We start from the raw sequence: 27,444 nt of genomic DNA, 5'->3' as shown, positions 1-27,444 counted from the left end.
GTTACAGAAATAATGACATGAATTATTTAAGTATTTTTTTTTCAAATATAGAGAATAAACTATATTCAACTATTTGTAAAGATTTGTCTTTCTACAATTTATTGAAATTTCGGAATTGTCGTAAGGGTGTTGAAATGATGAAGACAGCTTCAAGTGACCTTTTTCTCTTTATGAAAATTGAAAAATGCCGTTTTAGTAGGGCTAGGCTATTGGTAGTCTAGCTCATAGGATGGGATTTAACAATTTGCCACCCCTTTCCGGCAAAAAAAATCCATCAATTAATTAAAGAAGATTTCTGACATTTTTGTATATCTATCCACATAAATGCAAAGATAAAAATCGGGTTTAATTCATGTAAATGAGAAAAAGGTACTGAATTAGTTACTATCATGTCGAATTTAATCATACGTCCTATTTCGCGTCTTGATGAATTGAGTGTTATTAATGGGTGAAAGTCTTAAGATCTGTTTGGGGCAGCTGTCCCCAGACTAATTCTAAGGGAATATTCTCTTAAAATTAGCCTGGAAAGCAGCTGCGCGGTGGTAACGCAGCTGCTCCAAACAAGTCCTTAGTTAGTGCCAAACATCACCTATTAATTGAAATGTGGACTCTAAGACATATTAATTGCAATGAAAATTACTTCAGCAAGTTGAGAAAATAAAATCAAAATTTTTGTAGAAAAAAATGACTTTTTTGATTTGGCGAGAATTTAAAAAGTAAAGAACCATATTTTTGTAAGTAATTGAATAGTCTGTTGTAATCACTGATCATTGTACTGACAGTCAAGATCAGGGTCAAGTGAATCGGGATTTTGTTTCAAATACAACAGTTAAAAGTAAAATAAACTGATTTACTATTGACTAGTCCATGAACTTATTATAGTTGGGCAAAGGAGTAGTTGGACAAACCAACAAATTAGTGTAAGTAGGAAGGTGAGGAAGAGTTAGGACTCTTGTGACCACCCTTTTGGATTGTTTCAGGAGTGGGTAATGGGCTGATAGTGAAAGAATCACATACTAACCTTCTTCCTTAAAGATAGAGTTCAATGACTTTGATTCATGAGTGGGTGTCACGCTTGAGGGTAAAGAATTACATAGTCACTTTCTTCCTTGAAGCTAGAGATCAATGACTTTTTCTCAATATTAAAAAGTTATAGGGAAAAAAAAGCTGTGAGATTTATCTATTTTTGGGTAGATATTTGGGCTAATTTTTGAACCATGGTGTATAACTATAAAAATTCAAGGTTTTTTTTTAATTATACGAAAAATAAGAATGAATTTAGATATGGAAATCATGATTTGTGGATAGGATAAAAATTGGTATTTCAAAATACTAATCATTCACATCAGAAGTAAGGGAGTAGTTTTTAATGTGTGTGAGTTAAATTAGTCATTAGTTGTATCATTTACAAATTAGAACTGAAAAAACCAATATGTATGTGATTTGAATTGTCAAATTGAATTTAATTGTGATTCAGTTATCCAAACTGTGAAATATGTGGATAATTAATTCAAATTAAATAAGAAAAATAGATGATCACAAGTTTAAATTGAATTAAGTTAGTATGGATAATTAATTTACGAGAAATTATCAGTCACATTCCCTTAAATGACACCCATATCAAATATGCTACAATATTTTTCACGTATATCACTCGTATACCCTAAGTTGACAAAACACTTATGCCGTCCACCAATCCGTTAACTGCCATTTGAAATCACTAACATCATAAGGGTAATCTAGTCTTTTAAGATGAAAGAAACTTTGATTAAAAAAACGACATGTCATCTCATTTACCTATTAAAAAATGACATGTCATATGATACATATTGATCAAAATGACACGTCATCTCATCTATCGGATAATTGTTAATAATTGCTAAAAAAACGCTACTTTACAACCGAATCTACTCCTCCAAAATTTAACCTAAATTTTTGAAGATCTACTCCTATAAGCTCCAACTGAAACTTTTATGGTATAATATGTATAATTGTAAATAATATGTTGTTAATATTTTTTATGGTATAGTATGGATATTTTTTACAAATAATTGTTAATAATATGTACCATTAATAATTCATATTTTTTTAATAAAAAAATGTGTATTGAAAATTTAGGTTAATTTTTGGAGTAAATTTATCTTTTTACCTCATTTTAAGTTTCAAGGGCGAAATAGTCAATTTGCCATAATTCTGTTAACTTTCTAACGGCAGTTAACAGATTGGTGGACGGCAGAAGTGTTTTGTCAACTTAGGGTATATGAGTGATATACGTGAAAAATGTTGTAGTACGTTTAAATGGGTTTAAGGGTATATGCCTGATAATTTTCCTTAATTCAAATTACATAAAAAAAGTGAATGACTAATTCAAATTGAATTTAGGAAAACGGCTACAACTACTTGTATTTTATATATAGAGGAGTCATGCAAAGCTTTCAAAATATTATTCTCCTCTCTAGTTTTTTATTTGAATAGATATTTCATTAACCATAATCACCACTTGATAAGTTGATACAATGCATTACCCAAATGTAAAATAATACAATTTTCTCCATAAGAAAAATAAAAAGGAAAAAGGTGTGAGTGTTTACTTCTTGTGATGGGAGTCTAACGAGCCATTTATTTTTTAACTTAATGATATAATTCACTTAATTTTAATCAGTTAAGTTAGTAAATCTATTTATTTTTTTCAACTTAATAAAAAATTATAGTCATTAAGTTATTAAATCAACTTTTTTTAAACCTTTTGCTTAATCTAATAAGTTGATTATATTTAAGTAACTTTTTTTAAACCTTTTGCTTAATCTAATAAGTTGATTATATTTAAGTAACTTTTTTTAAACCTTTTGCTTAATCTAAAAAGTCCAAATCACATCATTAAAAAATATTCTCCGAAATATTTCTATCAAATTAACTTATTTTTATCCTTACCTTAATAAAATCTACTACTTAGCACCATTGTTATCTCTATACTTATGATATGTAGTAGATCATTATAATTTTTATAATTTTTATAATTTTATTTTCTTCGAATTAGCATTATTTGTCTCTACAATTTTTATTGGCATTTTTCATGTAAACATCATAAATTATAATTAAATTGTTTGACGTGTTCTAATTTAAAACAGTAAAGGGCTGTATTTGCTTGAACATGATTTATGTTATGATAAAATAATATCTTATTTATATTTTTTGAAATATTCGTTATTTATTTAACATTTAATATTGTAAGGGCACATATATAATATTACTGATTTTTAAATTTTTCTTAGGTGGGAAATAACCAATAATTGAATACTTATTTTCAAAGTTTGAGATTATTCATATTCAGATATTATAAAAATAATTTAAGTCTATTTAAATTAAGAAAAAAAGGACCACCAAAATGTGCTTGGAGAACAATTTAATACTTATTTAAAGGTCGCGATACCCTTTTCCCTTACATTCTAAGAGGTGTCAAACAGGTTGGGTGGAACAGTCCCATGATGGCCCAGCCCGAAATTCTTTGTCCTGCTTTTCAAGAAATTAAGCGAGGCTGCTCTGGCTATGGCAAAGCATAATATTACTGTACTATAAATTAAGTACGCAAATTGTTATTTAACATACTAATAATGTGAAATGATATGACAATAATTTGGTAATCATAGATCACTCTGAAAACTAATTCTACAGAATCCTTGTATTGCTTACTGCAATATATGGTCTAGCCAGATAATTAAATAATACACTGCAAGTTGAAAAAATTAAAGGGGAACAACAATTGGAGCTGGTGGCACAACTTTCTTAATAGATGAGCAGTCCCAACCTCTTTCCTTGTTACAGGTAACAGTGAAATGCTTTGGAACCCAAGTTTCTCCGGCTGATTCTCTCTCTCTCAGTAGTTTCCTCTGCTTTTCCTCAACAGCTTTCTTTGCTTCGCTAGCTTTCTCCCAATCTTGCCTCATTATATATTGGCTCACCTCGCTCCACACCGCCGCTGATTCACTTGGCCACATCTCCTGAAAAAAATCAAATTATATTAAGGTGTGTGAGCAGTAATTTGATATGTGATTTATGTTATCAAATTCCTTTTGGATTATATTATTGTGTGCCTTATAAAATGCAGATGCCCGCATGAGCATTTCACCAAATTTAAGTTTGTTTTTTGTAAAATACAAAGATTAATTAGCATTTGATGAATGTTCATACGTACCTCCAAATCCTTTACAATGGGTGCTTTCAACCCAGTAAGAACTTCTTTAGCATTGTAGATAATTGTACTTTTCCCATTGTTGACGTCCTTCAGTGAGACAGTTCTAAAGTTTTTGAAATAGAAGGGACAAATCAGTACAATAAGCAATTAACTGAGATTATGTAACACCAGAAAATCGGAAAAACAGAAATCAGTAATTTCGAAGAGTACTTGGATAATGTACTACCTATCCCAATGGCCGTCAATCTCATAAAGAATCTTGGATGACGAGGAGTTGTAGATTTTTCCTTTAACAGCCCTATGGTTTCTTCTAAGCGCTATAAAAGGATTGGCTTTGTAAAATAATTCAGCTTCTAGGCCAGTCTCATAGCATTTGATTTTCACATTGCCAACCCAATCAGCTCCAGGAACTGGAAGAAATCTGATGCATAGCTTTGGTGAGTTCATTTCATAAGTTTCATTGTGATTAAGGAGCTTCAATTGCCTTCTTCCATGCACCTCAGCTTCCACCGAAGCACCTAGTAACAATCTCTATGTAATGCTAAATGATGTATGATAGTTGAAAACATAATGTTGAATGCTTGTCTAAAAAAATCCTCCGGAGTTGACAACCTAACCAGCACGTAATTTGTGGCTAGCAATTAGATCTAAACAACAAGATCTACATTGGATGGAGTTTATGAATTTTTATGGTTATTATTTGGTCACTAGCTAACAATTTAGCATGCAGTTGGATATTTGCACATGAAAAGTACTCATGTTTGTCTTAAGTTTATATATCTAATTCGGGATTTTAAAGTACAAGAAAAATCCTAAGAACGCTTTAAGACCGTGGAGTTTAAGAGGCTTAAAACTTAAAGCGCATTAAACCGTATAATTTATGCATTTTTCTAGACTTTTACATTTTAAAATTTCGGATTGAAACATATATATTTAGTCTCAAAATTAAGTATCAACACCTATATAAATTGGGATAAATGGGTACCGTAGAATTTGGGAGCAGGATGCTGGCACCAAATAATTTCAATATTTTCCTTCTCGTCAGTTCCATGAAGAGCTGTAACTGGGGGGTGATGTGAAACCTGCAAGGCAGTACCAGTAACCACAAATAGAATAGCAATTACCACTCATTCGCTCTATGTATATTTCACAAGTAAAATTCCTGTCTCACAAATGTTTGGCATTTTCTATAGATAATACCTGCTCGAGTAGAATATTGAGGTTTCCTCTAGAAACATGATGAGTTTCTCCAAGAACAGGGTTGTAAGGAGCAGAGCCGAAAACAGGAGGTCGATTCATCGATATGCTCCAAGCTACGACGGCTGTAAATCTTTCCAGGGGGCTCTCCAAGCTGTTGCATTTGCTCAGCATGTCATTGCCAATGCAATATACTAGTTCTCCGAAACATTGGAGGTGTGATTTGGGCAAGTTGAAGATAGCTGGCAGCTGAAGTTGTCGAGAAATTATTAACCATCAAGTAGTCGGAATTCCCGACGGAAAGGAAGTTTAGTTATAATTTCAAATTACGAAAGTAATTTTAACTTCTGATGATTCTACAAGAAAATATCGTTTACTAGATTTTATTTCCTCATTCTTGTTGTTAAATTTTGTAATTTTTAATGAATATTAAAATTAAGGATAGGATTTCACTTCATATTTTTTATTTATTAACTACCAATAAGAAATTGAGTTATTTGTTCAATATATTATCAGATAATGAGCGAATTTTGATCCTCTTATATTTTGTCATAAGAGTCTATTTAGCCGCTATATTTTAAAAACATACTTTAAGACATCCCTACTGTTAAATATGTTATATTCCTACTCTCACTTTTTCTTTCTTTTTATATAATAACCTTGGAAAAATTTATTCTTTGGGATATTAATGAAAAGAAAAAAAATTTAGTTTATCAAGTTAGCCTTAAAAGTAAAATAAAAAATTTTATAAAATTTTATTATTATTTTATTTTTAGGATTAATTTGGTAAATTATGTTTTTATAAATAATTATTAATAAGATTATTGTGAAGATGTTACACACTAGTTTAAGTTGATTGATATCAATTTATTTAAAAAAAAAAAAATTGCAAGGTACAAAAAATATTGTTATTTATTGGTTAATTTGTTAATTAATTTCCTTACAGTTAAATTGATTAATGTCAAGAATATTATTGTAAAGATAATTTTTTTAAAATATAAAGATTAAATAGACACTTAAATTAAATTATAAAGACTAAACTAATATTACTCTAAAATTAATTAAATTTGAAAAACTTAAAAAGTACACTTGCCTTGAACCGGGTGACATCTGTTCCTGGTCGTACACTTTTAAATAAACTTAAAACGCGTTGAAGAATATTCGGAGCTCTGAAATCATCATTTGATTCTCCATCCAACGATAGTGGCTTTGTGAGCACAACATTTATCTCTTCCTTAACCTGCACCACACCGTACCATATAATTTTATCAAATTATTCTGTCTTGAAACAAAATGAGAAGATTCTCTGACGGGAATAATCTAATCAATTGCTAGTAAAGATCAAAGTGTGAAGACGAAATAACCTAACGTATTCTTCTTTATTTTTATACGACTGCGATCTAGAAAACTTTTTAATTGCTAATCTAATCAATTTAGCTCTCTCAATTGCTAATGTTGTATATATTAGATAAGTAATTAACAGTCGTTTTCACAACTAAAAGTTACCAAATCAACTATATATATATATATATATATATATAGATATATTTGTTTTAAAGCGAGATCAACTAATATTTATTAGATCATGAATGACTAATTTTTTGACAGTACTCTTTTAAAGTAACATATTAGATCATGAATGATTAATTAGCCAACTAACACAAGATTAATATATTTAATCGATAAGCTCGATAGTGCAGAAGGCAGGCCGCTTTGTAAGAAGATACTAAACGAATCTAGACAAAACCAATAAAAAAAGAAAGAAAAGAAAAGAAAACTAAAAAAGCATATAGAGCCAGCCAGCCTTGGTTTTGCTAATTGATCAGTGAACTTTGTTTTTATTTATCCGTGTGTGTGTGTGTGTGATCAAACTTTATTGTTTTCAAAACCCTACGTGGGACTGCGGGGAGGGAGATTGATAGGAACCCCCAAATAAAATTCCCACTTAAATTCTAAATTTTACTACGCACTCGTATTGCACGAAAAACAATTATCTTTTTTATTTCAATAAAGATAATGCCCTGCCACCAAACCAAACCCAACAAAACTGTGGCAAAATTTTAAACTGTAAAGATTTTCTTGCTGTATCAGAATTCCCTATTGTTAATAATATTCTTAATTAGATTGGACAAAACCAAATCCGATCACAAGGCATAGGCTAAAAAATGCGCTACATGTAATTGATTCGATCTTAAAGTTGAAGCAATTAACGCCAACCAAAAATCTTTCTAAGCTTCTTTTGAAAAGCAATTTTGCGCACCCACGAACATGCATATAATAATAATGCCTGTTGACGTTCGAAAGCTACTTTTCCATTTGCCGGAAAACAGCCTATTTAAGAACATAAAACACAGTTTTATTTTCATGCTTCTTTTCTTTTTTATTTTCAGAGCAAAATTAACAGGAAAGCGGAGTTAACGATAGAAAGAAGGAGATATGTATGCATACCATTGTATTTGAGGAGTTACGGAAAGACTTTTTCGTTCAACCAAACAGGGCCTTGCTTCTTCTGCAATCTCCTGCCGAGAAAATTTTCTAAATTAATGGTGAAAGGACGGTTTTGATTGGAGTTGTTTCCTTCTTGTTAGTACACAAAACCTATGTGCTTGTTTATCGTATGCTTCTTTGTATTTTATAAGTGGAGACAGGAATTTTACAAATGACAAAAGATGGCTCGTCTTTCTTTATTTTGTCAATATTTTGCATTATTGTTTTTGTAAATTCGGGTTGATTCTATTATTTTGATTTTGTTCGTGAATTTCGAGCAATAACATACGAGTCCCTGTATATTTATAAAATCACACTAAGAAAGAAAATTTATGCTTCGTGGTTCATACGAGTCCATCTCTTTGAGGAAAAAAAAAAAGTAATTCGAATGTTATATCCTTGAAATCGGTTTATGAAGGACCTCATTTGCTTCAAATTTTCAAAAAGATAACAGTCAAGTAACTGCTTTGATTAAAAGTCCTTAACGGATTCACCGAATCAGGATTGAGGTATTTGAGGAACCCACCAAGGATTGGAACCCGCATAAAAAGAAAATACCAATTAGGTGCTTATGTGTAATTTTACTAACATGTAAGGGCTTAAACTTAATTGAGCAATCAAAACTTGTTCGTGTGAATATCTATTATTGGGATTATTATTGGTTGTTTCCATATTTACTTAGTTTCTTGTTGGAATTGGCTTTTTACTTTTTCTAGAGGGATTTTCATCTTTTTATTTATGTAGTGTAAATATTTTTTAAATTATTATTTATAAGACATTTGTTGACCTTATTCCATTTGTTAACCAAATTGAGGAGGACAACTTCTACAAGAAATATAAAATTGGGGTTAAAACAAGAAAATGATCATTTAAACTTTTTTTTTTCCCTAAGCAAACGCGTTTTTGCATTTTGAAGCTCAATTTTTTTTCCTTCCTTTTATTTATTTATTTTTTATGAACCCCAATTTTTGAAAGTAGTGGAGCAATTTAAAAGTCACTTCATCTGGCCTTTGTTTTTTACTTTTGACTTTCTCTATTTTGTTCATTTTCGCTTCTCCATTCTTTTAGCTTTGAACCCGTTCCATTTGGATGGGAATGTACATAAAATCATAAAATGTCAAAATTTAAACATCATTAATACTTAGTATCATTTATTCTTTTACATCGATTATAAAAAAAAGATGAAAATTGGGGTTTTTTAAATTAAAAAAAAGGATTTTTTTAAAGATATTAATAGACAAAATTGCCAGGCCGGTCACTAACTAGACAAATTATATGCCGTTAAGGGCTTGAAAATAAACAATTAAGTTGTGGTCTGATTATTTAGATAGCATTTTTTTTTTCTTTCAAAATCTAAATCGGTTTAAATGTAGTTGAAATCTAAATGTATTTGAATATAAATGTATAAATAATATTTTTTTAATATCTAAACATAAGTAGCATTTTGTTGTTTTCATAAGTAAAAAAAAATATTTTAAACATGATTGTTTGATATTTCTATCCTTATAAATCAAAATGAAAAAGGGATTAAGTTTTATAGTTTAGGAAATAAATATATTTAATAGAGATATTTTTAAGATATAATATTTACTTCTCATTCAGATCTTTTCTATTCAAATAAAAGTCACAACAACTCTTTTTTTTTAATTCAAATGTAAATATTTAAAAATCAATTATAAGGTACCAAAAATAAATGAATAAATTATTTTAAAAAATCTGAAATTTATAAAATTTCAGAGTTCATTTATCTAAACAAATAAGTTCTTAGTGTATTCTTTAAATGAAGTCGCATTGATTTTATCAAAATCAGTTTGTAGAAGTAGCATTTCGGTCCATATTTATCACTTTGTGCCAAATTAGTTCCGACCAGCATCCGTCTAGTTAATCAATATTTGATAAAATAAAGGATAATATTGTTTTTTTCAAAAAATTATATGGTAAAGAGTGATTATCCAATTGCACATGTGGTTGCTAAAATAACACGTTCTAAACACCGACACTTACATTAGGGGGCCTAGTAAGCTTTATGGGTGTTTAATAGTTCAAATACACTAAATTTATTAAATTTAAGTCCAAGCCATCATATATAGATTTTTATATTCTGAATGTAATATGATCCAATCACCAATTGAAATCTAATATAATCCGAACTAATAAAAAAATCAATTGTAACTTAATCAAATTAATCTGATAAAATAAAAATTTACAAACATAGAATTCTAGTTATTAACGATTGAAAAAAAAAAAAAAAGATTCACTCCTTTAGTATTTCATTATTCATGTATTTTATTACCATATGGTTGAAAAAAAAAGTTACTATTGAAATTTGAATATTAGAAGCAAATATTAATTGCGGCTTTCAGTTTGTACTCGGTACTATTTTTATATATTTATAATTATGAAAATTTTGCGCGTTGCTAAGGAAATCAGTAGGACCAGCGTCGTCCTATAAGCTCATTCCATTTGTGACGCACCTGAGGTCTATCCCCACTAATGTCTGAAAGGACGCATCCGCTGCCTTGCTAAAATAACGTTTGAGTATGCAAACAAGTTTGTAACTTTACGTCAAATTAGTCTCGTTTGGACAATATCAGAAATACCCTATTTACTGCTACTAAATTTTAGCTTGCAAGAAATATGTAATTGATTATATCTTGAAGCTAAAGCAATACCAAAATAAAAACTCTAAGTAAACCTAATCACCAAACACACAATTCTTGGGATCTTTTGTAAAATCACTTTCACAATAACCAGAAATATACTTTTTTGACGATCAAGCAATGTTTTTTTTCCCTTTCATTAAAACATACCTGTTTAATAACATAAAAACAAGTTGTTATTTTCATTTTTGTTTTTTTTTTCTGTTTATAAACTAAAAAATACAAGCCAAAATGAAAAAAAAAACAGAGATAAAGAGAGAGATACATATACAATTATATATACATACATACCATTTGAAGAGCTTTTGAGAGCTTTGATATTGCAGGTGAAAAAAGGCGAAAAGAAAATGAACCAAACTGGGCCTTGATTCTACAATCTGCCTGGAGAAAATTTTCTACAAGTGAAAGTGGGGTGTTGACTTAAAAAGCCAATGTTAAAATCACAGACAATGCATTAAGGGTGCATTAGTAGAAGATTAAGTCCGTCGTTAACAACTTGTTTACAATCTTGGTGGATTCGCCACACCGAGAAAGCAACGTTTGTACGGTACAAGCCTATCGCTTTACTGTTTACTCTCGTCATTTTAATGAATTAGGGTAATTTCTAGTCACTTCCCCTCAGATTCAGCGTATTAATATTTAGATAAAATATATTTATATAATTATAAATACTTCCCCTACCCATTAGTATAAAAATATATAGGGTATTAGTATATAAAGGTAAATATATAAAAATATATTTATAAGAAAAATTATCATTTACATACCATATATTTACTCTGTTATAAAAAAATAATATAATATTTTAAAATATATTAATCGTTTATTTTAAATTAATAAAAATTATCTGTCAACCACTAAATTATTAATTATTGATTGAAAGTTAATAGAATTATATCAAATTAACATTTTTAACCTTGAAACTTAAATTAAAGTAAAAGAAGATTTTCCCGTAGCAAGCAGAAACAAGTCTTTTTCCTTCAATGAATGCAGTGCAAGAGCAGAACCGCCGTGTAATGCCGGGCGTCAGTATCGTGTTGAATGCAAGGCCCACCCAAGTGTTGTTGTGAGACAATTGTTATTTTCTCATTAAAGGCTATCCAGCTTCTGCTGTACTGGGCTTGTACCGTGCAAGACTTTTTCATTGTGTCTGTGTGGTATCTGTGTGGTATATGGCTATGACACGAAGAAGCTTTTATGCCCATAATTTGCGTTTGGGTACAAAATTTTGGCCCATCGCGATACCAGGTTCAATTGACGAGTGAATTATTAAAAATCAATTAATATTATAAAGCTTGTGTTCTAATCTAGCGAAATAACTTTAATTGAGAGTTTATTGTCATACCTTTCTGTCTTCCGTCCAATGATATGGAATCACGATTTTGGTTTGATGGGAATTATTACATTGTGAAATTATGAGTATGTTTAAATGAGGAGATAAACGGTGCTATGGTGGGGTGGCCGTGTTAATGAAAAAGCTATAAAGATTTGTAGGCCGTAACAAAACAAGATTATATTCAGATGCTCGCAATCGCGCACCATATAGTTTCTTTGTTGAAAAAAATGAGTGGGCCGAACTTAAAATATTCATAGAAAAGAATAACAATTTCAATTTAATCGTTTATTTTTCCAGGAGCTATTTCAGCTTTGAGGACCAAGGCCCCTGGCATGTGCATGGTTCTGCTTCTGCCCCAGCAGCCATCCTCACTGAAGGCCATCATGCAGTAGAAGTCTATAGTTTATACCCTCAATGGACGACGTCAATTAAGGTACAAAAATGGGGCACAAAGCCCCGGTTTTCGTAAAATATGGGAACACCATGAACTGTGACAATTGTCAACAACACTAAAAGGGGTACAACGGACAAATGCACGTGTATCGGTTAAAATTTGATAACGGTGACTTATTATGATTAATGTATATCCCTAATTGACTTCCAGGTAAAAGAAAAAGAGTTACACAACAAGTACTTACCCTGAATACTAATAATAGAAATCCTATTATTGCCTCAGAGATCATCCTCGTTCTTCAGAGCAGTGCATCAAAGCTTTAGACAGATCCCCAATTGGCATTGATCTCGAAGCAATTAGAGATCATCTTTGCCGCTTGCTGCAATACCTAAAAGCTGAGCTAGTTTCCCACTTTCATAAGCTTCAACAGTATCTGAGACAATCATATCATGCAGCAATCAGGTGAGTTTTGTGTAAGAACTTTTACTTTGGAAAGATAAAAGGCAAGTAAAATATGTTACAATATAAATTAAGTTACTTACCATCTGAGCCTCCAATGTGCTTTCCATTTATGAACACCTGTGGTACAGTGCGCCGCCCAACCATCTCACCCAAGGCATCCTGAATGTTCCAGCCATCATCTGCAATTGGTAAGGCAATTATTCTCAGTCACTCCTGGTCCATTAGGAACACTATGCTAGGTGCATGAACTCCAGACTATTAAGGCTTTCAGTCAAAATATGAGATATCATGAAAGCTTAAAGCAAAAGCAAGATGCCATAGCCCTAAGCAGTTAAGTCATCAAATCCAAATATATGTTAAAAGGCTATTGTCTGTGGGAATCAGTGTTCAACCAATCAATCATAAATGCTACAAACAAGGAAACGGAACAGTAAGATTGTTGAATGCTTATTTACAGATCCAGGTGCCTTGTGTTTCACTTCTCTTCCAGCAGTTTCTATGTATCAGCTCTTATACCAGAAACAGCATCCTAAATTAGTGCACAATAGGGTCTATCATTTTCTTGTACTGTATGAAAATATCAACAGAGTATTTTTAAACAAACCTCTCTCATCAAGCTCGACTACATGAGGAGCCATGTTCAACTCTTTGAATACAGATTTAGCCCTCCTACAATATCTGCAAATAATAACCCACACAGAGAGAGAAATAAGTAAACAAAAAAATGAAAGAAGAAACACTTCATGCGATGCGCGCACACACATTTATGCACAACTCCATGAAAAAAATCAAGTGTTTTCAGCATCTAAAAAGTTAAAATGAGATTCTAATCCATAACGTCATGGAAAGTGTATATTACCACCAGAAAACTAATCCGAATTATGTAATGTAATCATGCCCTAAAAGCAATTACTTCAGACAAGTTTCAACTTGCAATAAAATCAAATACACCTGAGTAAAATCCAACTCCATAATTGTGTGAAGGAGCTGAAAAATAAATATGAGATCTTGACCAAATGAGTGATTAAAAAATTAGTAGAATTCACTAGTGACAACAATGTCAGTTAGCTTTGTGGAGATCATGAATTCTACACATGATCAACCCTATCTATAATCATCAGCAGCAAATAAACAAGTGAAGGGTCAATAAAACCCCGTACATTTTTGTTCGTTGCCATTGCCATTTTTTATTTTTGACTCAAATCATTAATAATTAAAGTAATGCACTGCACCATACATTCACAAATTGCAAATAAGAACAGTCTGATGAGCTACCAAATGATAAAAAAGGCAAATTTTGAAAAAGTAAACCAAACCCAGATCCCCAAATTTCAATGGAGACCGAAAAAATAAAAGGTAAAATAGTAAATAAAGAATAATAGTATAGAAAAAGAAGGATCGTACGGGCAATAAGACTTGGAGAAGATGACGATCTTGTGGGAAGAGACAGTCTTTTCGACAAAAGCAGCTTCTGAAGATTTGGCAGAAGCTCCGGAAAATGATGCCCAGAAGAGAAGCGTCGCAATCGTTAACGTTAGTACTGAGATCATTGGTGTTAGTCTTCTCGCCGTCATGATGAGTCTGATGCTGCACCGGAGACCGCGCAGAAGAGGTGCAGGCAGCGGAGTTGGTTTTTTAGATATTTTTTGTAAATGCCTATTAGCGCATAAATTCACATTATAGAATGCTTTTATATTCTTGTGTATATTTATTTTCTGGCTAAACTTCAATTTATTCTTTATTTATAAAATGACAGTCTTCAATTTATTTCAAAAATACACGAAAATTTTAACTTATTCTCATAATATAAAAATGTTAACTTACTCTCTTTTTCATTTAAAAAATGACAGGATGATTGATTAAGTTATTTGTAAAAATATCTTGAATTTTATTAAAAATTACTATTAAATTAAGTCCTAATTTGTCATCTCTTTGCCTCTTATAATTGAGAATGAAAATTTAAATCTACTTCGAAAGATGTAGCTGGTACTCATCTTTTAAATACCTTATACCACATATATATTTCTACACTTTATGATAGATATTTTACTACATATACATTCTTATCAAATAATTATCAATCACAACTGTAAAAGAAAAAAATAACACTATATCCAAATTCATTTCGGGGATGGACTACAACTTGACCGGACAAGTCCTAGCAGAATTATAATGCAACTATCAATAGACCTGTAATGTATATTAACAAATAGAAAGTGTTAATGAAATTTCATATAAATATATGTAAAATTTAAAATAAAAAAAAAAAACCACTTTTGGGCATCAACCGTGCGGACGTAGGCCATATTATAGATTTATTGCAACGGCACTGTGATAATCAACCTAAACAAAGTGTTGTCTCAATCCATATAATTTGAAGCCGACTGGACTCTCTAATATATATACCAAACTTTACTTGGGATCTGATGACCTTATTCCCTGCCGTTTGAAATATTCTCGAAATCCATATGCACTGAGGTCGTAGTTGAACTGGATGCGTGGGAATTCAGAAACAAGGGGAAAAAACAAAATTACATTGGGGTAAACAAAAATAAAACAGATTTAAACAACAGATATTTAAAGAAAAATTGTTGCCACAGAACTTTGAGGTTTCCTATTTAGAAAAGTAAAGGTAAAACCAACTCGAGTACAGAGTAGAATAAACAAATTAAGAGATTATAGAACCTATTATATACTAACACAATGAAGGAAAAGAAAAATAAGTTCTAGTAACTTACGGGTAGAACTTTAACAGCGTACTTTGTTATATTTGGATCAGCACCCCTTTCTCGGGTACTTGCCTGCATCATAAAAGGAGACAGATCACTGAATGGGAATCTCAACTCACATTAAGCAGTAAATAACATGGCATAGCATTTCAACAAGACAAGCTGGCAGCCAAATGCTTGGAAGACATGTTGAACAGATTGGGAACAATTACAGTCACAAAGGGTGCTAGAGAATAAATGCGTACGCCTTGCATGAAAAATTAAAATCCAAAAGCATAAGCGAATAAGCACCATTCAACCTCTGTTTCACAAGTTGTATAGACATATCCATATCATTGATGCACTACTGCAACTAAATATAAAGCAAAGTATTAGGAGATTATTCAACTCACGCATGACATTTTTCAAACACTTAAGCAAGTTATATGGGCTCATTTCATAAGAAACATAAAACAAAAGATTTTGTTTTGAAAAACTTTCTTCATCATAAAGAGAAGTCAACTTCATTGAAATCGGTATTAAATTTCATCAAGTGCTTAGTTTATGAATTTTCGAGAACAATTATTCCTCCATTCTCAATATGCCACTTCGATCATTTTCAACCAGCCGATTGTTGATGGAGGCAAAGATGTGAGGTAGAGACAAGCAATATATATGAAAATCAAATGCAGGTAGGAGTCACAATACTTGTTCTGGACTGTGAAATATCTCGATGAATGGATATTCCTTCCTCTGCCTTGTTAAACAAAATCCAGGATATTTTGGACACTCAACCTGGAAAAACAAGCACCAAAACAAAAGATCATGAGAAAAAAACTTAAGAATGCTAAAGTAGTGCTTCAGAAGATAAGAATTGTCATGTGTTTAATGATGATCACATATTACTTGAAATGCAGAAGAGGGATTGACGGGGAGCTATAGCATGCAAAAAGAGACAATCATATGCCTTAACTAAAGATAGTCTTTAATGTGTGCACTACCCAAGGTGGCAGAATCTGATACCAGGTTCAGATCTATCATTGAAACCGCATATAAAATTGTGCATGGGTTTCATGATCTATATCATGCTTGTCTGAACAGTCTCTTTCAGCAGATGACAAAAGCACAAACCACTTACTCGCATAAATTTTACATGTGGATAAAACTCAGCAGCAGCTTCTTCCAGTACTCGGTCAAGGTGTTTGGTGAGGTTACCCCTGATCATTAGAAATGAATGGTTAGATCGACAGAGTTTGAAATATTAAAGAACAAAAAATAGAGAAGGGAAGATTGCTCAATTCCAAATCACCTAATAGTAAATGCAACTACAACAGGATAGCCTTGATGAAGGATATGGACAAATTCACGCTCTGAAGTGAAATGAATAACACGAGATGGCCCAAGATCCTTCGGATAGCCAGTGTAATACCTGGAATTTTTGTAAAATGACATGTGAATTCATGAACAATATAGGAGATGAACACTAACATAGCACTGAGTTGCAAACAACATTATAAACAAATTTGAAGACATCTCTTCCAAAAGTAGACTTACATTATAAAGACGATAGATTTCATATTGGATATAGAGCTTGTACTCATTCTTTCCAGATATGTATTCTAAATTTCAAATATATTACTTATTTTGGAGGTGGAATTTCAGAGACAGTTTATAGTCAATTTTTAAAAGTGTATAAAAAGAGGTCAATAATTACAGTAAAAGACCTGAAGCATTAACGACCAGTATCTCCATGAGAATAAAAATCAAAATATTTATAAACTCTTGGAGAAAGAAGGAAACAAAATGTTCATACTTGCACGTTGAACGAAGATGACTGATCAGTCTGTGAAAAATTGAATGCTCCTCCATCAAATTCAGCACTAAACGATATCAAATTTTCGATTATCCTGCAAGTTGGTAATAAAAGAGTAACAAATACATGCGTTAAAAGCTCAAATCCATGCCTCTTGTTAATTAATTCCCATTAACTAACTGGACCATTTCATCAAGCAATTGGCACGCAACACACGAGTGTCAGTCATAGAGAAAATTATTTGAAACATTTGATCGAACATGAACCATGTGTTACATATCAAATGGATAAGGGTCACTTCTTTACAAGTTTCAACAGAAACCCATTTCTCTATATAATAGAACGCAGCTACCCCGGATCATATTAGCATTTAATGAAATGTTAATACTAAAAACAAAGCTTACACTGCATTTGGTTGCTGAGAAAATTAAGTAAAAGGCAGCGGCATTTTAATACAAGAAGTATTTATAGCCATGCAATAAAAACAAGCAAACACAAGGACCAAAAACTCGATATATGATTAAGAAGAACCTGTCACAGAAGCTGCGTTTGGATCGTTTGATATTGAAAAGAGAAAAGCTGACGAGAATGGCCAGTCCACTTATTTTGTTCATGAGGTGTCTCCGATATTTATGGAAAACTTTGGGGGTTTGGATGTAATTTACCGTTTTAATTTAATTTAATTTAAGACAGACGAGTTGTCGTTTAAGCTTTACGGGTTTCGACGTACATATTTGGTTTGATAGAAAAACAGACGTGTATAATTCTATATATGCCGAATGCACAGCTTCCCTTCTACAAGCAGATTAACGTTTGTGATTGCTTCATTGGTTCTTCGCCATATCATCGGGATTAATGTTAAGAATTTGAAAATGATCAAGAGTACAAGCTTTGGCGATCACTATGTAAGAAACCTTTTCTCATAAATCATAAAAGGGGAATTAAGAAGCAATTTATCTCGAATTACTAGACTAATAAGCAAAACTTATGAATGGAAGAAACTAGGCGTCTCCCCCTTGTACTTGTTATCTTTACAACTACTCCACATATATATTTGAGACCATATATATTTGGCCTTATAGCTATCTTATTACCACAGATTACAAAAGAATATTACAACGATACAACTTAACTAACATTGACCCCAACGCATCTCATCAGTCAATTCATCGCCAATTTCCCTGAGCTATCACCGGGATATTTACCTTGTGCCCTCGACTTCCTTTCATGCAAATTTCCCCAAAACTGTACGTGCCGGTCACCGATCTCACAGTGAGGGTCACAGTGAACTTCCGTGAAGCACCAGGTTTCAGAGTCATGGCTGGAGGGTTGACTTCAATGGCAATGGCTGGTTGCATCCTGGCGGACATCGAGTAGGTTTCTTCTTCGGCAACATTTGTGACTGTTCGTGTAACTACTTGAGTCTTCACAAGATGGGCGACTGTGATTGACGGAGTATTGAAATTATACGGGTGGCCCATTGAGTAGTTGCAGGGTTGGTTTGTGTAGTTTCTTATCTCGTGAATGTCTATGCCGGGAGTCGTGCACAAGAATCCCAAGTAATCCACGTAACCTGTCAGAAAATAAATTTGGAGAAGTTAGGAAGTAAATAGGAGCAAGACAAGACAAGTCAAACAAATTTATTAAAAGACGAATTAAACCTGCATCAAATATGAGTCCAGGATCCAAGGCAGCTCTTGGATTGACATGGCCACTCCCATAGTCAAATGGTGTAGCTGTAACCAGCTTCATGGCTTCTGTTTCAGAATATTGTTGTGCTTGAAGAGGCCTACTTGCTCTGTCCAACTTCGTTGTTGTGGTCATCAATGCTGATTTTATAGCAGCTGGGCTCCAATAAGGGTGCTTCTGCTTCACAAGAGCAGCTATCCCGGCTATATGTGGTGCAGCCATACTGGTTCCAGATATCAAGGCAAATCCTTCTCCTGCTCAAAGCAAACAAACTGCTTAGCTTAGAATGCAAGAGTTTTTCATATATTGTATAAGTGTGAGAAATTATTTTCATATTCCTCTCTCATCGACACACTGTTTAAGTTCTTGCATTTGATAGCCATGAAGACAACTTAAAATGTTACAAGACTTACCCACAAAATTAGCTTCATCTGTTCCATTTGGAGACCAAGCGGCCCAAATGAGAGAGCCAGGAGCCAGAATGTCTGGCTTGAGAAGATCTGCATCTTGGAAGCTGAAATCTTTTATATTGGGCCCTCGAGCAGAAAATAATGCCACCTGCGGTGCTGATTTATGGAGAATAGGCATCAAACCATCTCCTATGGTACCTGTACCTTTAAAACTTTTCACTCGTCCAGTCCAGTCTCTTGTTGTAGAGGTGTTGTAGTAGTCTACAAGATCCTAGAATAAAGATTTGCCCAAACACCGGACACAAAAGAATCAGGAACAAGCCAGAGCAAACAAATGGACAAGAGGTCAGGTGAGGGGATAGGGGATGGTGTGGTTAGCCAAGAAAAAAAGAGGTTCCTGGGGTACAAGAGAGCAGAAACTTAGCTATGGAATAGTTATTATCAAGATTGCAAATGAGGCATACCAAAAGTTAATTGAATAAAGCAGGATCAGTAATATAATTTTTGCTCCATTTTAAGTCCTTATATATATTTTCTTATTCCAATTCATACTTCAAAAACTACAAGTCGACCTTATGCCTATCAACACTCAGTAGTTACTACATGCCACAATCTTCAGCACTATACAAATATATGCTACATGGAAGATGGTAAACAACTTAGCAATGGTACTGCTGCTGATCAAGTTTTACCAACATTAGAGAATAGTGCGAACTTTGCCTCTATCTTGTTATTGATAGTTATCAACATCAAAATATGAATCAAAATGAGAAGAGTTCAGCTATTTACCATTGACTTCGTGACATCTGTGATAAGTATCCCAGGAATACCAACTGGAACAGGATCAAATTTTGTTCCTGGGGAAACATTTTCTACAGCAAGAACAAATCCAGCTGCGCCAAGGCTCTTTGCTGTCTCCGAAACTTTCTTGATGGATGCAGTACCAGTAACAAAATTGAAGGAATAGCCGCAAAGAAGAATGTTACCCTCAACCAAGTTCTTGTTTAACACTTCTGGTCTCTGGCAGTCTGAGGCGCTGTACTTCATTACTGAAGAATCCAGAAGAACATCATTTGCAGCAACCAAGGTAAACGTTCGATTTCCATGAGTCGCAGCTGAAAGTATTCAACAATCAATTAGACAGGGCAATCTCTATGTTGAACTGAAAAAAAGGGCCCCTAGCAGACAACTAACCGCAAGTATTCAACAACCAACTATTAAATAATTAAAAGTGCATATTTGTGTGTTTGTGGTGTGGATAAATCAACAAACCAAAGGAGATTGAAACAATCTGTAACAGAAAACCTATGAAAATCACCAGAAGAATGGATGAGGTATCACCTAGCTCAACTCAACATGAAAAAGACTTGGAAACTGTCCAGAGTCGATATCAAGTTTAGTGATCTTTGATCTTCAATGATTCAATCAGAGAAAAAGGGCAAAAAGCTGAAAAGAACAATGTTCAAGGAATTTCTAGAACTAAGTTCTTAGCCAGATTCAGCTCAGTACATGGTAAAAAATCCATAGATCCTTCTTGGTATTGAGACTCCTGAACTCACCAGGGTGTTCCAAAACAACAGGAAACTCGGCAAGGGTGTGTCTGCTGATGAACAGTATGAAATAGTGAAACCTTAAGTCGACAGAACATAACTACCGGTCAAACTTGAATTCACTAGAAAAATGTTGAGTTATGACTACACGGAGCTAATAAAACTGGGGAAAAATGAAGCAGCTGCATTGATTAACAATGTCAAATGTATAAAGAATTAAAGAGAAACAGAATGACATGAAACAAGCAAATGATGCTTTTCGTTATTATCAATTCCTCTATTTCTCAATGTCAATTAACAAGTGGACAAGAACTACATGTTCATTAACAATTTCGAGATCAGCCACCTGTTTCATGTTATTACATAACAGTCTTCTGGAGGTTTAGCAATGCCTCTTCCATAGGTTATCATATCATAAGAAAACAACTAGTGAAAATGATAAACTTACGTGACAACCCAATTCCAGCTAAGATTTTTCCATTGCCCAGGTTCAGATGGTTTTTGTATCTGCGGTCATCAATTGCAGCTGCTACAGTTGTTATCCATGGACTGTAAGATACCAAAGTTTTGGGGAAAGGACCTCCATTTCCAGCTGCCTGTGCAACGAATACACCTGCTTTCACAGCTGCAAGAAGCGTAACATCGAAAGGATTTAAAAATGTGGTCTTGGTGGTAGCTGGAGGACTGTTTGGCCCCACGGAGAGGCTAAGTATATCCACACCATCATGAACAGCCTGTTAACAGAAGTTTTCTCAAATTAAAATTAATGCTCGAAGATGTAACCACCAATGTAAACAACCAAAAAGAATGCAAGCCACGTTGTCCAATATGTACAAGTGCATATTATATGCATAGCAGGGAAAGCAGCACCTGGTTACCACGCCAACTATAACAATTTGTCCTTTTCCCCCTTTCTTTATAAATATTAAAGAGAGAAAGATCTCTCATTTTGAAAAAGAAGAGAGAAATTATATGGAATACTTTCTCTTAGGGAGTCAAACAAAAAAGAGAAGCAGGATGATTTGTCTACGTAATGTAGATTACATCAGATTGTGGAGAAAATATCTAAGCGAGAAACTGTTACCCAAATTTCAATGAGCAGCCTATATTTTACAGGAATGACTTATCTATCAAAAATCCAGAATGTGTAGACAATGCAAAGGAAGGGAAAATGGATGACCTACAGACCAGCCACCACTCATGGTCTATATCACAGCAAAAACAAAAATAACACCAGTAGGATCTTATAATTTTTTATGTCCTGCTTGCTATGAATGATAACCACACACCTGATCAATTGCAGCAACCACATCTGCTACAAAGCCTCCAAAAAGCCTGTAGAGTGCCTTATATACAGCAATCCTGAGGAAAAATAATTTCACTTTTCAGAAATCTCTGAAAAAATAAGAGATTGTACCAGAACATCTGATTGCATTGTAGCCATTATATTAATCCCCACCTGGCACGGGGAGCCATCCCACTTGCTCTCCCAAATTCATGGCCATGCATTCTTACTGGAATACCATTATTTCCAGCTGCAATAGCTGCTGTATGACTGTCATCAAAAAAGCATAAAAGGCAGTGTAAAAGGGACATTCAATATGACACGTCTAGCCCAAATATAAAGAGAATACGGATACTGCATCTAAAGGTCCTGTCAAGATGTTCTTTATAGCAGTTAGAGGAACAAAAATGACATCATACTACAGTCACTGATCAGATTACCTTCTACTTCCAACTTAAAGAATTAAAGAAGTCTCAAAAAAGAAGAAGAAAATGAAAAATTTTATCCACGCCTTCATGGGGTTACATTTCAGGAAGAAATGCAAATGGTATCATGGGAATTTTATCCACGCCTTCATGGGGTTACATTTCAGGAAGAAATGCAAATGGTATCATGGGATTTAATTTGACGTTGATATTCAAGGATGACGTGGTATCTAACCTTCCATGTCCATCACCATCTAAAGGAGAAGCAAAATCAACAGCAGGATTGAATGCCCGAGCTGCTATTGCAGCCTCTGCAAAATGTTGGGCGCCAATAATCTTCCCATTGCAGAAGCTTCTTTTAGTATCAGGATCAACTTCACATTTTCCCCTGTACTTGGGGACAGGCCCATATGGGTCAGTGTGGTGGCTTCCAAAGCTTGGATGGTGGGGATAAATTCCAGAATCTACAAATCCTATGACAATATCTTCACCAGCCCTGTCAAAGCCACCTCCTGTCGGCCATACTCCAGTAGGTAGCCCCAAAAATTCAGGGGTGTGTGTCGTAAGTCTCCTCACCTTCCAATCTCTTTCCACAGATTTCACGCCGGGGGCACGTTGTAGGATTTCTGCCTACTAATATAGTGGGACAGTGTCACAATTAGAATGCAAAATGAATGAATATCAATAAATGATAAACTGTTTTATTAGTAAAAATGATTCAAATAGGAAGCATAAGAATTAGAATCTTTCACCACTTTCACCTGGTCAGGGGTAATGTGAACTGCAAAACCATTTATAAGGTGTTTATAGCTGTAGAGCTTTTTGTAAGTATCACGCTCAAATAGAAGCCCAAGAAGCATGTCATGTTTCTTTTCAAGATGACGGGCATAGGATGTGACCAATTCACTGAAAGAATCACCAATGCCAAGAGAGTAAGTAATAAAACAAAATTTTCAATAATACATTGCACTTGTTTATTTTTGAGGGGGCATACAGATCACAAGTGTTAAGGGGTATGTGATAATGAAAAAAGAAGCTTAATTATTCAACCAGGAAATATAAATAGTGATTGTGGAATGAGAACACCCATATTTTTAAATACGGTGAAGGTGCCACATAAACATTTAGGATGCATGTTCAATGTATAAATTTTCACATCCATGCACGAGTAAAAATGTTTTTCAATAAGAATAGCATTACTCCTTTATTGATAGCAGAACATTATAAAATTTTCCTAACAAACATCACAAGATAAGTAAATATTTCAACAGAAGGATATGTTGTTCACAATCTGAATATATTTCTATTACTGCTCCCAAAGCATGTGGTAACTTACAGAATGTGCACATCAGAGTTGTTTATGCTAGTCCGCAAAACATACTTTTACTTCTTAGTCATTACCATAAATTTTACATTAAAAAACGGCAATAATTCTTTAAAACTTGAGCTTAATTGTGCGAAAGTAGAGTGTCACAGCTAATCGAAAGGTTGTGCCCATAGATTGGAAAGGCTGATAAAAACTCAGTGAATACAATCTAATTAACAATTAACATGTAAACTCGATGAATATCATCTAATTACTACATAGCAATGAACATCAAAGGACCAGGTAAAATTAATAAACACGCTGGTGAACAAGGCTTGAATTTCTGGGTTTGGTTTTAATCTAGACTTTGACAGTTCCACATTCAATTCCACAACAGCCAGCTTTGACTTGTTTTCCATGAGCTTGCCAGTAAACAAATGTAGCATAACCGAAGGCCACATAAAGTCAATTCAAAAATCCAACACTAGACATTGTTATTTATTGACCAAGAAAAATATCATTTTCAGGAAAGATATGTCGTTAGCCAAGGCCCCACTCAAAAAAAGTTCAATTCAATATACCATTGGTTGGATTATTAAAAAGTGTTCAGACATATCAAGCTGGCTACAAAAAGCCGAAAGTGATGACAAAGAATTCAGTGGATGATGTCGCCAATACCTGGTGGTGTCAATCTTCTCATCGGATTCCACGGCAGTAGCTTCAAAACCATTATCACCACCCCTGTAACTTATAATAGGCTCTCCTTCCACTGTGACAATGTAAACCTCAGCTCTCCCAAGAATGAAAATGGTGAATAACACAATAAATATACACAAAAATTCAGCTGCAATCATTTTTGCTGATCAAGCGCCAATCTAAGCAGCCCAAAAGATCTGTTCCATTGCAATAACAAACAGTTAATTGGAACCCAGTATACAATGAAAATGACCATATCAATAATACAGCTGATTACTTAAGCTTAAAGTTTGACTAAAGTTAATATTTTAAACTAAAAATTGAATCTCAAACCCACTGCATCCCAGGAGAGATTTCTGAGTTTAAAAATTAATAAAAATTATACAAGGGAAAAAAAATTATCATTTCACACCTGAACTCGTCAAAATCCATACCAACTAAATAACAGACTAATCCATCCATTCTTTTACAGGTAAAATAAAATAAACAATAATAATAATAATTAAAAAAAACTTGGAAGACGATCAGATTGCTGGATACATACTTGAACGAACAGCACAGCAGATACACGCTGATTTTAGAAGAACAAACTGATTGTTCAAGTATGAATCCGAGAGATGAAAGCACTTTTGATCACCAACGAGAAGCACTTTTTATTAGCAACAACAACAATGAGCAAGTGACACATGTATAAATAAATAAATGCTATATGATTCATTCATAAAAAACTCCTTCAAGTTCAAATCTTCAATCGGCAAAATCATATGGCAGCATATAAAATAAACCAAAAATTTGAAAAAAAAAAAAAAGCTGCTTTAATCAACGATCCAAGTAAAGAATAACAACGGTCCCATTCACATTTCAGCCAGTAAAGAAGATCATCACTTCAAACAAACAAAAAAGGGAAAAAAAAAAAAAAAAAAAAAAAAGCCAAAGCAACATAGTTTAACTCACACGCTAAAACGAATCAAGGAAAAGCTTCAGTAACACGATCAGTATTCAGTCAAAGCAGACAACCCGATCATACAGTACAACACACAAAACGGCATTCACATTTGCCGTTTCAGTGGATCTCTCTTTGTTAAAGGAAAATGCGAGCCTAAGCTTATTACAGAAAATGAGAAACAGAGATCTAACGAATCACATTTGGATGCTTTATTAAGAGAGAGAAAGTAAAAAAAAAAATATTGTTGAGTGTTTACTGTGTATTAAGAGTGAGAGTGAGTGAGTTTAGTGCGAGGTAGGTAGTTAGGGTTTCCTTTTATATATAAAACTGATTTATTTTAAAATAATAATAATAATTTTGTGAATTCCTTTATTGGGATTTTCAGACAAGGAGCCGAAGATGATGGAGAAGTGATAGACAAATCATTATAACATATAATAAAATTATAAGAAGTATACGTGATTTAATTATTACGTATTTATTTTTCTTTATCATTTTGGTATCCGTCAATTAATGCCTGATTAATTACAGATTTTTATTTTTTTTTTAATCTTCTTTTCAGGTTAACAGAGTCAGAGAGATGGAAGACGGGAAAAATTCGCGCGCAAGCTGTGGGGCGTTTCAGCCGAAATGACAATATTAGCCTCGATTTGATTTCTGGTTCCAATTACGGACAGCACATGAGGACCGGGCCCGACCCGGCCCACCCCAAGTTTACACTTTTTTTTAAGTTTTTCATCACACCACAAAAGTTTTGTTTAATGGTACATAATTGTTTGTATTGTATATAAAACATCACACGTTCAAGATAAAATAAAATAAAATAATTATTAGAAAAGCGAAAAAAAAAAAAGACTTGTAATCGATTACAAAAAATTGAGATTTTTATGTAAGAGCGTGAGGGTGTTATATCATACGATGAGTATAATAAAGGTTGATTATTCTAGAAGGCAAAATCTAAAAGATAGATGCTAGCTAGATTGAGTGATTAGGCCTAATTTTTCTTAGGTTACTTTTTGAAGATTTAAAGCTAACGATCGAATGAGTGCATACAAGTTTATTGACATTTCGAATAGTCAAAAGTAAGAAAACGCGTACACTCCAACCCACACTTGTTTTCTTCTGATAATCACTGATTTCTTCTATTAATATCATCATAACAACAACTTCATTCCAAATTCCAATGGTTGGGTTGTGCGATCTAAATGGATACTTGAAATAAATTAGAAGGAAAATGGCAGTCAGACATTAAAGTCTCTTTTGATATGATTTTTCAATTATTTAAGGATATTAAATATATCATCAGATTCTATTTTTTTAAGATTTATACAATGGTGTATAATCGAGTTCATAGAATAAATAATGTAGAAGCCACAAATAAAATATACAGCTAATGTAGGTCAATTTTTTTGAATAATTCTTTATTTTGTGTTATTTTCTTGAGATAAATTCAAAGCAAACTAAAAGAGTATTTGAGTGTCAATTTAATTATGATTAACAATCACTTAATTTCTCTTCCAAAATCATATCTTATTACCGGCCATAGTAATAATCTTTAAGTTTATGTATAAAATAAATAAGACTTTTGATTTTTTTTAAAAAAAAAAAGAAATATTTTAGCAACAACTAATTTATAGAGATGACAAGCCTATGCATAAACTATGTCCATGGGAAGACCACGGGCAGACAAAAATGGGATAAATCTGAAGGCTGAACAACAAAAGCTAAAATTTAAATACCGTACAAGTAGAAACAAAAACGAACAACCCTCAAGGACATTCATTATACGCTCCTCTACTTTCTTTTATAAATATTAAATAACAATTTTTCTAAGCACACTAAATAATAAGTTGTATAATCCGTTATTAAGATTGATAATTTATCATAT

The 27,444-nt window shown here is 33.0% G+C and overlaps 4 protein-coding genes across 7 annotated transcripts; all 4 read right to left on the bottom strand.

Annotated features, from left to right (window-relative positions):
- Positions 1–3,560: 3,560 nt before the first annotated feature.
- LOC102625607 (oxysterol-binding protein-related protein 4B) lies at positions 3,561–8,141 on the bottom strand. The gene is made up of 7 exons (XM_006474185.4): positions 7,838–8,141; positions 6,483–6,629; positions 5,393–5,638; positions 5,178–5,274; positions 4,419–4,710; positions 4,193–4,295; positions 3,561–3,998 (listed from the first exon to the last, which is right to left on the bottom strand). Exons 1-7 carry the CDS (start codon positions 7,838–7,840, stop codon positions 3,744–3,746), a joined length of 1,143 nt encoding a protein of 380 aa, XP_006474248.1. The 5' UTR covers positions 7,841–8,141; the 3' UTR covers positions 3,561–3,743.
- Positions 8,142–12,300: 4,159 nt separating this feature from the next.
- Positions 12,301–14,406, bottom strand: LOC102625900 (glutaredoxin-C4). The gene is made up of 4 exons (XM_006474186.2): positions 14,133–14,406; positions 13,333–13,406; positions 12,809–12,907; positions 12,301–12,699 (listed from the first exon to the last, which is right to left on the bottom strand). The coding sequence occupies exons 1-4, from the start codon at positions 14,300–14,302 to the stop codon at positions 12,623–12,625; spliced, it is 420 nt and encodes a 139-aa protein (XP_006474249.1). The 5' UTR covers positions 14,303–14,406; the 3' UTR covers positions 12,301–12,622.
- A 417-nt stretch (positions 14,407–14,823) lies between these two features.
- Positions 14,824–17,934, bottom strand: LOC102626187 (uncharacterized). Of its 3 annotated transcripts, none has more exons than XM_006474187.4 (7): positions 17,781–17,934; positions 17,250–17,343; positions 16,746–16,865; positions 16,575–16,653; positions 16,145–16,231; positions 15,467–15,529; positions 14,824–15,218 (listed from the first exon to the last, which is right to left on the bottom strand). In XM_006474187.4, exons 2-7 carry the CDS (start codon positions 17,303–17,305, stop codon positions 15,141–15,143), a joined length of 483 nt encoding a protein of 160 aa, XP_006474250.1. In that variant the 5' UTR covers positions 17,306–17,343; positions 17,781–17,934; the 3' UTR covers positions 14,824–15,140. The 3 variants fall into 3 exon arrangements, with proteins under 3 accessions (XP_006474250.1, XP_052289109.1, XP_052289110.1); XM_052433149.1 differs by having other exon boundaries at positions 17,250–17,317; positions 17,781–17,875; XM_052433150.1 differs by lacking the exon at positions 17,781–17,934 and adding an exon at positions 17,654–17,727.
- A 221-nt stretch (positions 17,935–18,155) lies between these two features.
- LOC102626683 (subtilisin-like protease SBT2.6) lies at positions 18,156–25,862 on the bottom strand. 2 transcript variants are annotated; one of them, XM_006474190.4, is made up of 12 exons: positions 25,565–25,862; positions 25,155–25,236; positions 24,593–24,807; positions 23,370–23,514; positions 22,844–23,238; positions 22,358–22,453; positions 22,188–22,260; positions 21,347–21,632; positions 20,138–20,463; positions 19,352–19,619; positions 18,911–19,192; positions 18,156–18,822 (listed from the first exon to the last, which is right to left on the bottom strand). In XM_006474190.4, exons 3-12 carry the CDS (start codon positions 24,766–24,768, stop codon positions 18,416–18,418), a joined length of 2,454 nt encoding a protein of 817 aa, XP_006474253.1. In that variant the 5' UTR covers positions 24,769–24,807; positions 25,155–25,236; positions 25,565–25,862; the 3' UTR covers positions 18,156–18,415. The 2 variants fall into 2 exon arrangements, with proteins under 2 accessions (XP_006474253.1, XP_006474252.1); XM_006474189.4 differs by lacking the exon at positions 25,155–25,236 and having other exon boundaries at positions 25,565–25,861.
- Positions 25,863–27,444: the final 1,582 nt, after the last annotated feature.

Source organism: Citrus sinensis, chromosome 9, assembly GCF_022201045.2.
Source record: "Citrus sinensis cultivar Valencia sweet orange chromosome 9, DVS_A1.0, whole genome shotgun sequence".
In the NCBI taxonomy this organism is placed as follows: Eukaryota; Viridiplantae; Streptophyta; class Magnoliopsida; order Sapindales; family Rutaceae; genus Citrus; species Citrus sinensis.
Note: the sequence above shows the minus strand (reverse complement) of the source record. Positions and strands in the feature narration are given on the sequence as shown.

Coding starts and splice junctions, on each gene's coding strand:
- LOC102625607 (XM_006474185.4), bottom strand. Junction 5,639..6,482: donor CAGATGTCACCCGGTTCAAG/GCAAGTGTACTT, acceptor CGACAACTTCAG/CTGCCAGCTATCTTCAACTT. Junction 5,275..5,392: donor TCAATATTCTACTCGAGCAG/GTATTATCTATA, acceptor ACTGCCTTGCAG/GTTTCACATCACCCCCCAGT.
- LOC102625900 (XM_006474186.2), bottom strand. CDS start 14,302: ATGACGGCGAGAAGACTAACACCAATGATCTCAGTACTAACGTTAACG. Junction 13,407..14,132: donor TTCTCCAAGTCTTATTGCCC/GTACGATCCTTC, acceptor TATTATTTGCAG/ATATTGTAGGAGGGCTAAAT. Junction 12,908..13,332: donor AGTCGAGCTTGATGAGAGAG/GTTTGTTTAAAA, acceptor TACCAATTGCAG/ATGATGGCTGGAACATTCAG.
- LOC102626187 (XM_006474187.4), bottom strand. CDS start 17,305: ATGGAGGAGCATTCAATTTTTCACAGACTGATCAGTCATCTTCGTTCA. Junction 16,866..17,249: donor CATCTTCGTTCAACGTGCAA/GTATGAACATTT, acceptor CAAAAATTCCAG/GTATTACACTGGCTATCCGA. Junction 15,219..15,466: donor ACGCTGTTAAAGTTCTACCC/GTAAGTTACTAG, acceptor CCACGCATCCAG/TTCAACTACGACCTCAGTGC.
- LOC102626683 (XM_006474190.4), bottom strand. CDS start 24,768: ATGATTGCAGCTGAATTTTTGTGTATATTTATTGTGTTATTCACCATT. Junction 23,239..23,369: donor TTCACATTACCCCTGACCAG/GTGAAAGTGGTG, acceptor CTATATTAGTAG/GCAGAAATCCTACAACGTGC. Junction 22,454..22,843: donor GATGGTGATGGACATGGAAG/GTTAGATACCAC, acceptor TTTTGATGACAG/TCATACAGCAGCTATTGCAG.